General features: G+C 43.3%; 2 protein-coding genes across 2 annotated transcripts in view; both read left to right on the top strand.

Annotated features, from left to right (window-relative positions):
* The window catches only part of OBFC1 (oligonucleotide/oligosaccharide-binding fold containing 1), an 83,958-nt gene that overhangs the window by 70,606 nt on the left and 1,211 nt on the right, over window positions 1–12,141 (top strand). The window contains exon 10 of the mRNA XM_010007925.1: window positions 11,540–11,620. Within this exon, the coding sequence (XP_010006227.1) occupies window positions 11,540–11,620 (81 nt within the window). The remainder of the gene's footprint in view (window positions 1–11,539; window positions 11,621–12,141) is intronic.
* SH3PXD2A (SH3 and PX domains 2A) overlaps window positions 11,546–12,141 on the top strand; it is a 209,944-nt gene continuing 209,348 nt past the window's right edge. Inside the window, exon 1 of the mRNA XM_010007894.1 lies at window positions 11,546–11,620. The gene's annotated coding sequence lies outside the window, so the exon portion shown is untranslated. The remainder of the gene's footprint in view (window positions 11,621–12,141) is intronic.

Raw genomic sequence — 12,141 nt, 5'->3', positions numbered from 1 at the left:
TTCCTGCTGTCTCCAGATGCAGTGTGTGATGACTGCAGCTGTATTAGTTCTTGAAAGCCTGCTGTTAAACACAGTAATTTTTCTGGGTTTTGGGTGGTCACTTAAGCAGATTTAATAGAGTTTCTCTCTGTGGAACATTAATAATTCCCTTTAAGTGGCTAAGAGTGGGAGAATATTCTGGCTGGAGGACTGAAAGGAAAAGGTTTGTTTATTGTTCCAAGGCACTGTAAACCCTGAATTTGTCAAAAATGTAAACGCATACAGTAATTTTGCTGATTCATATTTATTACTGGTTTGGATAGAACATATCATATAGACATGACCCTAAAAGGCTAATTTCTAAGGTGACACATGCTGACTTGCAGCTGCACGCTCTTGTTTCAGAAGTGAGTAACTCCCAGGGTATGTGTGGTTTGTGGCTGGGTTGCGATAGGTAAACGAGAAGGAATTAGTGTGGTTGCCATCACTGCCACCCCAACAGCTCTGACAGAAAGTGCATTACCAAACAGCAGCACGTCTCCAGAGGAGATGTGGAGTTTGCTATGGGGAGAGCTGTGTGAGTGACAAAACACAGCCCAGGGTGATTAAAATCCCGTGGGATGTTGTTCTTCCATGTACCACAAGGGTCCAGGCTTATGGCAGGGAGCTAAGAGCCAGGCATGGGGGCTGATTTGGTGATCGTGTCCTTTGGCACTATGGTTACAACTGCTGATGATAGCCATATCCCTGAATTATACATCTTTTCAGTGGTCCTTCTCCTTTGTATCCTCTGTACAGCCTGGGAAGAAGCAGGCTGTTTTAGTGGGCAGTGCAGGTCAGTAGCACATGCTGAGGACTTTATCCTCTGGCTGTAGTACAGTTTGCAGACCCATCTCCCATCTCCTCAGCTGGGTGTTAGTTAGTGTGACTGTCCTGTCCAGCAGCTGTCCCTGTGCCCAGCAGTTGAATATATTTTCCTACTATGGGATGCTTATTTTTGCAGGTTTTTAAGGGGAAGTGACCATTTGTGCAGAAATGCCCAGTATGCAGGCTGAAGAAGCATCTGTTCCATATCCCTGTATCTGCAGGACCTGCAGCCTGGTGTGCTGTGTAACTGTGATCTAGAAAATGGTGAGAATGGCTGTGAGTGACCTAGGCTGCAAATTGCATTTGAAGAGGCTTAGGTTTATACTGTCTGTGATAGTCCTGCAGGTCTGGGGTGACAGAGGGTGTTCCTGCAAGTGGGAAGGCAGGAAGCCAAGCGTGGGAAAAGGAGGGAAAAGGAGGATGATTGTGAGAAGAGTAGGAGGGAAGGAAAGGGCGGAGACAATAGTTCAATTTAGCGAAGAGGCAGTGATTGAGGGTACAAGGATTTGGTAGAGTCTCTTCCTGAAAACCCTGAAGTTCCACAGGAAGAAGTTAATTTTGTGTTTAATTCAGTTTTGTGCCCTGACAGGAGGGAATCTTTTCAGTGCAGGACTCTTGCATCAGTTTTTCTGCCTTGGCCAGAAGCACTGGAGGGAATAAGAATGCTCCTCATTTGCCTCTTGTTGGGCATTTCACAGTTCAACTTAGGCATTCATTGCAAGACCAGGATATGAATTAATTTTCTTCTTTTGCTTTTCTCCCCAAAAGAAACATGGATTTCTGCAAAGTCTGAAATCAAAGATCACTGAAAGACATTTTTCCAGTGACTTCAGTATTGCATCTTTCTGGGATGGTGGAAATTTGGTCCCTTCTTTCCAAGAGTTGGTTTAATTTTGTCAGGGTTGTCCTGTAGAGAACAATTATATTCAGCCTTACATATACATGGTTATGTGGTATAATCAATGATCTACATGCCTTTCATGTTGATTGAATGGTGTTTACCTTTTCAGGATAGTCCCATTTTCAAGTCACTCTTCTAGTTTTGCAATTAAAGTGCAAATACTCATCTGTCAGTGCATTATGCTGGCAGTTCTGTGATGCTTTGGTGCATCTAGTTGATTTCACCTCAAGTTCTAGTCTTCAGTCGTGCATGAAAAATGTAGTTGCACAAACTGTATGGATATTAGAGGAGTTTTTCAGGGAATTCAGATCACACTTGAAGTACTGGACCCCTCAGGTCTGGCTTTGTGAATCCAAGGGTCTCTTGGTTTACATGAACTTTGTTTCCCTCTACTCAAAATGAGAAGAAAGAAAGAAAGAAAAAAAATCCCACTATTCTATGGCAGAATCCCAGGAGAATTTCCATTATTTGGACTAAGAATGTCCCAGAGCTTTGTCATTGTTCTGGAAGGGCCTGGAGGAGTTTTGCTCCCTTTCCCAGGCCCTTGCTTTGCTTTTCCAACACTGCATCTGGGGGTCATATGTAAGGTTACAAATCAAAGCTGGAAGATTTGCATGCTAATATAAACTACATGCAAGTGTTGGTGCAGAGCAGGAATCCTGAACATGAGAAGCCAAAAGGGAGGTTGGGTTTTAGCAACCCAAGGCTGACTACACAAGGAGCTTCTGTCATTTGTGTAAGTAAGGCTACATACCTACAGTGTGCAAAAATCTGCTCTGTGCCTGTATATAAAGCAGTTTTGGCAGTATTGTGGTGTGCTCTGTCTTCATGTGGCTGCAAGCTGTGTATGCTCTAGCACTGTGTATGAGCTCCAGTATTTGGGAAAACACATCAGTGCAACCCTGCTGGTATAGCATGGATAGGCCCTTGTTCTCAGAGCAGAAATAAGGGTACTGGGAAAGATCTCCCACAGGCATAACTAACTCTGTGCAAAGATGTGTGAGATTTGGTACTAACTGGAAAACAGATAGTATTTTCTGTCTCTGTGTCTCATCAGTCCTCATGTAGTTAACACAGTAGCGAGCAGGTTCTTGTTTGGTCTCATTTAGGGCACTTGATGACAAAACCCTCTTTGCCTGAAATCGAGCAGAGCTCTACTCACCCCATTTTAAACATTCCCCAAGTCAAATCCTCTTGTGCCAGAATCAGTTCAGCTGCTTCTCTCTTAAGTCCTTCTGATAGTTTGGCAATTCCACTTTCATGTGAGGTGTGATCCAACACCATGAAGGGAATGAAACATGGCTTCCATGGTCCTGGTGATTCCGTAATGGCAGTGAAAAACAGATGCAGGTTGCACCCATTTAGACTGGGGCTGGATTTGATTTACAAACATTGCCCTCATCTGAATGGTGCCAGCACTGACTGGACAGCAGAACAACCCCTTTCTTACAACTGGAGCTAGGAAGATGTGTTACATACCAAGGAGAGATTTTAAAAGAGCTCATAGCTGGCCTCGATCCTTTGCTTTTAACATTCATTTCAGTGGAAGAAGGATGAAGCCAGTTTTGAGTAAATTTTCAAGATCTGTTCCTGTATAGAGAATAAGGGCAGGAGAATGAAATTATCTTAATTTTTGAAAATATTTTTTCTAAGTGCCATTTTCACTTTGTGTTTATTGTTTACTCTGCAACCAACACGGCTGTAAGAGATGAGAAGTTACTGGCAAGAGGGTCTTCCACATCCAGTACTGCCACAGAGGGCTTCTACATTAAGCCATATTCTTCAGGGTTGATATGTTTCTTTTCAGAACAACTAACTATAGATCATTTTCTAAAACAAGTTTAGTGAATTTGCTGCAATTTTTGTATTTAAAATATTTAAGTGAAACTTAGGACTTGACATTCAAGGATCTATTTTGTCTGTTGATTGTTGCTTTTCACAATTTTTCTTTTTTTCAAACTGAGTTTCTCTTCTTCCACCAGGACATTCTCATGTTTTGGGGTCTTTATGAAACACTAACCACCTGCTAGGGCAAAAGACACAAGCACCGAGTTAAAATTGTTTATAATTCAGGTGGCATCCAGATTTATGGGGCAATAAGCTGAGAACTTTTAACCTTTGAGTGCAGCTGGATTTTTTTTTTTCATTTGCTTGCCATAGACAGCCTCTTTCAGACCCAGGTAGGGTATTTGAGAAGGCCACAAGGGAGCCTGGTTTCACAGAGAGCCTGTATGTTCTTGTTTCCATTTTACGTTTGTCACTCTACTATTCTAATGCTCTGTAGGCTTAGATGTTGTGTTTTCTAATAATCTGTCAACTCTTAAATGGCAGAAACTCAGTCTTGTGGTTATTCTGCTTTACAAATATTTCCATCACATGTGGAAAGTAAGTGCAGGTGGATAGAAACAGATTGGAAACAGAAATATGAGTCTACGTTGTACAGATGCTGTCCCTCCCTCCTGCACACATGTAAATCTAAGGTGTGGATGTTGTCTGCTTCCTTCGTCTGCTCTTTCCTTGCAGGGAAGCTGCTGTTCTGCTTCCTGAAGCTGGGAAGTGGTAGCAGGGAAGTGATCAGTTTTTATTAGTCCTGTTTCTTATTCTCTTTAAGCTCCAGTTATTTGGTATGTTGGAGATAAAATAGGAGCCTTGACAGGTCTTTGATGTGACCCAGAATATCAGTTAAAAAACCAAACAAAGCCCTGCTAATGCAACACAGATATTGCATGTCTGCAAGAATTAGACATGTAATATTTTGCTCACACATCCCTAAGAATGAAGTTAAATGAAGTAATCAAACAGCCAGGCAAGAGGCTTGGAGGTGGTTTGTACCCAAGCTGCAGGGCTTCCAGCCATTCCAGTTCTGCAGCTTCCCTGGTCAAGTTATTGTCACAATCCATGGGTGAAAATTCCACTTTTTACCTTTTCATGCCTCTCATAGCCATACAAATGACCACACAAAGAAAGGAGTTTTTCCCCTTTTGGCTTATTGTTCTGATTGTGTGGGACTTCTTAGCAGGAAGGTGTTGGAAAGACCTGAATTCAGTGCTTAAACCCCCAACTTTGCAAATGCCATAAACCTTAGGAGTGAAGATTAGACTAAATAGAAATTTGAACCATGGTTTTTGAAACCTTATCAATGTATGGGAAAAAAAAAAAAAAAAGTGAGGGTAAGTATTGTCTTACTCTGCCTGTGTAAACAAAATGAGCTGGATTTGTCATTCAGACACAACCCTGTTACTTGTCTGGTCTGTACCCCTGAAGCTAGGAAACTAGCAAAAACATCTAGCCAGGTGCCTCCATACTCAAATGAGCTCCTCTTCCTGTGTTCCCAGGGAGACCTGCTTGCTGGCTTGAGGCAGTTGCTTGCTATTCTCATTTGTGTTTTAAGTACCAGGATTTGGCAAAGAGAAATAGATTTAATCCTGGTCAGTTCTCCACCAGGAAGAAGGTCTGTTCCTGTATAAGATGCAGTAGTGGTGGGATTTTCTAAACTAGAAAAGACCCAGCTTAAGTCTGAGTATGGCTGGATTCAGAGCTGAAAATGAGTTTATTTTTCTTGTTCACAGAACAGATTTGGTGTGATACGGCTGAAAAGAGACACAGCATTAATCCGGCATTAATCCTCTCATATTGCTGTTTAGAGTTGAAACAAGATCCACAAAAGAAAACTTTAAAGAAAGGAAAACTATCCCTTCCCCCCCCCCTCCCCCTATGTTTAATTAGACTGTAAATTAGCTTGCAAATTGTGATGCCAACTGGAATTTCTGTCAGGCTTAAATTGCCTGTGTGGTGGCTACTCATAGTTCAGAACTGGCAATTGTTGAGGCTGCCCAATTTGTTCCATCCTGGCATCCTGTAACTCTCCTATGCTTCCAAAACCTTAGGTACGTGCAACATTTGTCCATGAGACCTATGGTCATTTTGGCTCTTTGCCAGTTACATTTTTCCTTTTGGTAATGGAAACGTGAGCTGGGTAGAGGGATGTCCATGAAACTACATCTGCTTCATGAAAAAGCCAGATGCCCCACACATGCGTGCAGGCTGTGCCAGCCCCCTTGTTTGGGGCCGCTCTGAGGCACCCTGACACTGCAGCAAGAAGCTCTTGTGTTTGGGCTGCTTGGGTTTCATGTTTCTTCTGAGCCTTGGATCAGTTTCCCAGCTCAGTCTTCAAATTCCTGGGTTGAGAAGAGCTCTGGACTGGGGTTGAAAACAGCTCTTCCTTGGCTGGGCTCAGGCTGAGTTGTGGTTCCTCAGAGACCACCCTGCTGAAAGGTGACATCATTGCATGGCACCAGTGGTGAACTCACCATGGGCTCAGGGCTGAGGGTCTGTGACTTGATCTCTGTGGGAATTTCCCAGGTCTCAGAATGCTTTTCAAACCTTTTTGGATGCTGGTGAGCTGGGCAAGGAGCCATGCTGTGCTCACTGGATCCGGAGTCAAATGTGATCCAAGCAAAGTGAAGGCACAGGTGATGTGTGCAGGGGGGCTTCTTCCATTCTCTGTGTTTATTCCTTGGCATTTTACTCTCCATGCTGCCACACTGGCTCTTGTATAGGACAAGAATTGAGGACACTGGGGGCCCTCACCCTGGGGAAACCCTGGCTATTGTTGCCAGTGCCTTGTGTGTTTGAAGAATACACCTAAATTCAACCACTCTGCTTCTGGAAGATGAGCAGCTTTGCTGCTTTGGCCTCGTGGGTACTAAAAGTGCTGTCTGCAGGCTGTTATCCCTCTTTCAAATCTGGGTCTGGGCCAGCACAAATTTGTGCTCATCAGAGCGACTTTGACATTAAAATGGTTACGCAAGCAGTAAGTCAGTGCAGTGCCTGTACTCTGCTAATTAAGGACACAGATGTATGTTGACTTTGAGGAGGGCTGTGGTTTGAGCTGTTTTAGTGTAAACTCCACCAGATAAACGACCCAGCTGAAATTTCTTCAAGCCTTGCAGGAGTTGGGCTAACTGCACAGAGGCAGACCAGAGAGTGTTCACATGCTGAGCTGTGCTGGTGGAAAGTTCCCAGCTTAAAGGCAGCAATAGCATTGAACATAGGGGCAAAGGTATGCTTTTTCCAGCTCAGTCATGATTCACTGGAGGACAAACATCCAACACTTTAATATGAGACTCTGAAGAAGCTGAGTTCTCCAGGATAAAAGGGGCTATCGTGATGGTATCTGCATACAAATTGCACTGTAGCTTTGTTTTTTGCATTCACAAAAACTTTCTAAATAGCTGGTGATTACTGTAATTACTTATTAAAGGTTAACAGCAGCCTCTCTTATGTGTGCAGGGGTATGTCTAGTCTCTGCTTTTCCATCTTGTCTTTGCCAACAGCTATTTGTGGATATTCTTATCTTGGTCTCATCAAACTGCTCATCTCAGACATTTATCTTCCACTACAGCTCATCTGGCTATAGAAAACAAAACAAAAGCCTCTAAAGAGCCAGTTGAAGAATCAGTCACATGACAATAACCTGAATTCTCTACCTCTGGATTCTGTGCCAGCTGGAACTGTATATTTTCCATTGAAAACAAGACGTTCAATGATAAAAGTCATGCCCAATGACATTTGAGTGAATGCTTTTTGTAGTGCAAAGTCATCTCTCCTCATTGCTTGCAGTAGGCAGTAAAGGAGAGCAATAATCTCAGTTTGAAATAAATTTTCTGCTCTGTAGTGGGTAAAATTGCAGTTTCCCAGAGATGGAATTAAACAATAATTAGCAGCTGATAAAATCCTCCGGACATCCTTTACCTTCTTTCACACAGCATGAATATTAAGAGCTGCTTATCAAGCTTGGTTCCTGATTAATATTCTCTGGTTTGTACAGGCCTGCTTCTTGTTTCTCTGAAGAAAGGTTTATTTTAAAATACATAGAAGACTAAAAAAAGAATGGCTTTGTGAAACTAAAAATGGAATATTCTTAGTGGCTTGAACACCCAGTGGTTGTGCAGGAGTTGTTTATAGTTTGTACTTCAATTATTATTTATTGTCAGGGATTTTTCTTTTAAAGATTTTTACGGTGAAGCATTTGAAGCAGCTGCATTTTGACTCCTTTAAAGTCATAAACATGGCAGATACGTAAAGCAGATCTTTTTACCCTAAGTAATTAATTATTGTAGTAATTTGTAATTTGCAATCACTTTTAAAGTTTAGTTCTGTGCATGTATGGACTGTAGGAAAACACTGTACTTAAATAGGAAAATACTGTACTTAATGGAAGAGCTTGCTCCAAGACATGTAAGATACTTTGATTTTATCTTCTTTTATGAGGAAGCAGCGTGCCAGGGGCCTGGGACTCTCCCGTGGGCAGGACCAGCTGTGTGCTGAAGCAGTGGCTTGCATGGCTCAGTTTTGGGGAGCCATCAGATGCCACAGAAAACCCTCCCTTAGGTCTGCAGGCAGCTTGAGTGGGCAGTGCGGGGACTGCCGGGCTTTGGAGCGTGGGACAGCTCTTCATATTTATCTGATACTTCCTGCTGCTTCCCTGTCCCTTTGCATTTGCATGACCTCTGGCTCCCCCAGGACTGCTTTCCTCATTCTCCCCAGGGATATCAGTGAAGAGATTGCTTTCACAGAGACCCATTTTTAAGATCTGAGGGGAAAAAAAAAAAAAGTCGAGATAAGCTGATGTAATGTTTGCTACTTATGAAAAGGTTATGGATCTGACTAAGGCAGCAGAAGTGAATAATCACCAAACTCTGATCTGTGAGGGAGAGAAATTGGATATGTAAGGCTTTTGAAACCGCTGGACCTTGCTTTTAAAATCTGACATTTTGGTGATCTTTTCTGAGTTCAAGCAAACAATGATTCCCCATTATTTTAAGTGGTGGCTTTCAAGAAGCAATTCGATTTTTGCAAAGACACAAAATCAATAGCCATTTCAGGTTTTGCACCTGTGTCCCACCATGCAGATTTTAAGCCCATTTGTTTCTTACTTCACACAGCTCTAGGTTATGATTAAAAGCTTTTCTGGTTCCTGCTATCATTTTCCCATGACAGAAGTCAGTGCATCTGAATGCTGTATGATTCATCACTTGCTGAGCTTGAAAAGATCTAGGGCTCAAAAAGATTTAATTGCTGTTTTAAATGTGCAGCAAAATCCTGGCTTGACTGAAGTCAGTGGCAGCTTCACAACCACAGATGCAGGGATTTCAGAGGTGGGACCATATGGCACCGTGCACTGGGATCCTCCACCTGCACCCAACTTCCTGCACCAAATGCATTTAACCTCTTGCCTAGAATGTCTCTTCACACCCAGCTCAACCCCATCTCGTGTGGTGGGTGCCTTGTGTCACTTACTGCACCACTGAGCACTGCTGGGCTCTTAAAGCAGGATTGACTCCTGTCTGGGCTAGATCTGGATCAAGCAGATTTGCAGCCAGTTAAAAATGTTTTGGGATAAGCAGTTTTTGTGGGTTCTGAAGAGTAGCATGGGAAAGCCTAAAGTGCAATGAAATACAAAAAGCCTGGATGTCTGTGGCATAGGTGTTTTGTTTCTACCTTCTGAGGGAAAGACACATCATTAAAGAAAAAATACCATCTTTATTTGCATGTACAATATGTTTCTCCTGTCCTTGTCTCGTCCCCTTTGTGAGAACCTGGGGCCAGAATTACAGTATCTGAAGTTTCTTTTGGATCACAGTCAGCTCCCATCTGTCATGATCTGTTTTTAATTGAATGGGTTTTCCATTTGAAAGTAGCTGTTGGATAGAGAAAGAGTAGAAATGTTTGTGTTGTGAATTAGCTCAGAGTGAAGCTACAAACTTTTTTTTTTTTTCCCCACAACAAACACATGGAAAAATATTCTTCAGTGTAGTGTGGCTGGCCTGAAAATTGGCAACAGCAGCTTCCTTCCCAGGGTCTCTCTCCTCTGGCTTGTCAACATGGAAAAGATCCTTAAAGGGAACCTGAAATCTTCATCTTATGTAGTCTTGTCTTCCGCTCATGAAGCAGGGCAGTGCTGCTCTCACCCTTGTGTATATGGGTACTGTGGGAAGGAGGTTGTGTGCCTTGGTTTTATGGGAGAAATGCAGCAGAGGAATAACCTGGGTTTGCTGAGAGTCATGCTGTCATCCCTGGGCAGTCCTTCCCTTGGTTTCAGCTCTGGTGGGAGCAATAGATAGGTTTGATATGATAATTGGGTCAAACTTGGGCTCTGAGTCCTGGCTCTATGAAAGGCCCCAGTTCTCTTTAACAGTCTGTGCTCAGTATGTCCAGTTCTTAAATACCATGGAGCTGGGCTTTAGGAGGTGGGGATCAAAGTGCCTTAGGAACTGGATGTGGTTGTTACAAGCAGAGATGAAAGTAAGGCTGCAGGATCTGCATGGTTTCAAGGACATCAGATGACACCTCTCTTCTACTGGGAAAGAAGATGGGAAAAATCCATTGGTTCTTGGAGAAGCATTGTTAAGGCTGTTCTTTCCTGACATTCCTTTAGTGGTTTTCATTCAATACCTTTTATTGCTAAAAGCACAGAATCAATTACCCTGTATCAGCACCCTGGAAGATGCGCTAGGGTTCTGGGGGAGATGGAGAAGAGGGTCATGCTTATCCATCCCCTCTCACTGGAGGCAGAGCACTTCACATCTGCATCCATAGCAAAAGGGGAGAGCTCCTGGTGCATTACTGGGGCTGAGAGAGGAGGAATGCTTTCCTGTTTCCTCTGCCAGATCCTCGTACCACTTCATTTGTGAAACCTGGAAATGGCTTTAAAGACCCAGGAGCTGTGGCCTAGCTGTGATCTCCATTACACTGGCATTGTGTAGTTACCCTCAGGGGTCACCCTTGATGGCTCCTGTGTTTGCTGAAGTCTTGTTGTGTGCATCATCAAGGCAGCAGGACCAGCATTTGACCTGAATGGGATGAGAGAGCAGAATCTGGCTCTATTTTATTTTTTAAAAATCTTTGGGAGGTACTAGTGTGAAAAGGAAACTTTTCTGTGTTATGTATATGTGTATGTGTGTCCCTACACATGCGAATAACTTTTAATCACAGTTTCTGGCAAAACAGTGTTTTTGTAAGGTGATTGTTTTGGGCGTAAGTTTTGGCTGGACAAGGGAAATCCTGGGCTTGTTCTGCACGCGTGTTGCAGTTTCCACCAAAGTGAGAACAGTGACCTGCCTTATATCACTTTCAAATCAGTCTGGTTGGGGCCTGAGGTGCTGAGTGGTGTGACATGATTCAGGAAGGGCTGTATGCTGTAGGGTTGAGTCGTTGCTATGTGTATAGGCATACATAACTGGTTGTGCTGTGCGGCTGTGACCCCACAACTCCGCTGGAACTGTTTACTTTGAATTTCTCTATCGATCTAGAGCCACGTCTTGCCTGGGAAGGGCCATGGTCACATCTCAGTGTACAAGGAGAACCTGGAGCATGAGGTTGGAGGTCAGCAGCCCATGATGGACTGTTAATTCAGGAGCAGAATAGGTCTCCTGACGGTGCCTGCAGCATGCTCTGGGACCCCCCAAACAGGCAGAGGCCAGAGTGTGCTACCAGGGACTAGAAAATATCCTGACACTAGATTAAAGCTTCATTCTCAGAGAGAGTAAAATCAAGTGTGAGCTGGTGATGGGGACATGTGGGATAACACTGGATGCTCTCCTGAGGCTTCTGCTAAAGGCTGCAGCAGGGCAATGCCTTTAATTTAGGCAAGTTTTGCACCCAGGATTGTATTCCTTGTTGGGAGCAGGAGTAGCCTGTGTGGAATTTACCTGTACTGACTTTTCAGCCTTTCAAGGTATCCAGTGCTTCAGAGCCCACCTTAACTTGTATTTTCTTTTCCCTGAACAGGTCTATATCATCAATGTAACATGGTCTGACCTGACTACCCAGATCATATACCGGAGATACAGCAAGTTCTTTGACCTGCAGGTAAGTCTTGTCTTATCCAACATCAAATATTATTTCTACTCACATTTCTATTCATGTTTCCAGCTGGGTTAATAGTGCCTTTAAATAAGGCTTTCTGCTTGTTTGGTCTGTTACATGTCATGATCTTGAAATTTTTCAGACTCTGCACTTGTAGGGTATAAGATAAGTGGGTGGTATGCTTCCAGTGAGTAACTGGCACTGTAAAGACATTTAAAGCTGGTATTTTCATGAATGGTTTCTATTGAAGAGCAGATCTAATTTTAAATGCTTCAGATGCACTTAGAACAGAAAGAGAGCTACATTTTGGGCCCCCAGAAACCACTTACCCAAATTCCTGAAAACAACAGACCTTTTGCACACTCCCACAGCAGTTCAGTAATGGAGATGGTAGTGGAAACCTTCCAGACCCTCCTTCTAAGCATCTACTCAGCCAGCTGGTGTCCTGGCTCCTGCTGTTTTGTACAGCTCCCTTGCTGTATTCTGTGCCTCTGTGTTTAGATTTCATCAAAAGCTTTCCTGCT

Source organism: Chaetura pelagica, unplaced genomic scaffold (assembly GCF_000747805.2).
Source record: "Chaetura pelagica isolate M959 unplaced genomic scaffold, ChaPel_1.0 scaffold531, whole genome shotgun sequence".
Lineage (NCBI taxonomy): Eukaryota > Metazoa > Chordata > Aves > Apodiformes > Apodidae > Chaetura > Chaetura pelagica.
This window is presented reverse-complemented; position numbering and strand designations above follow the sequence as displayed.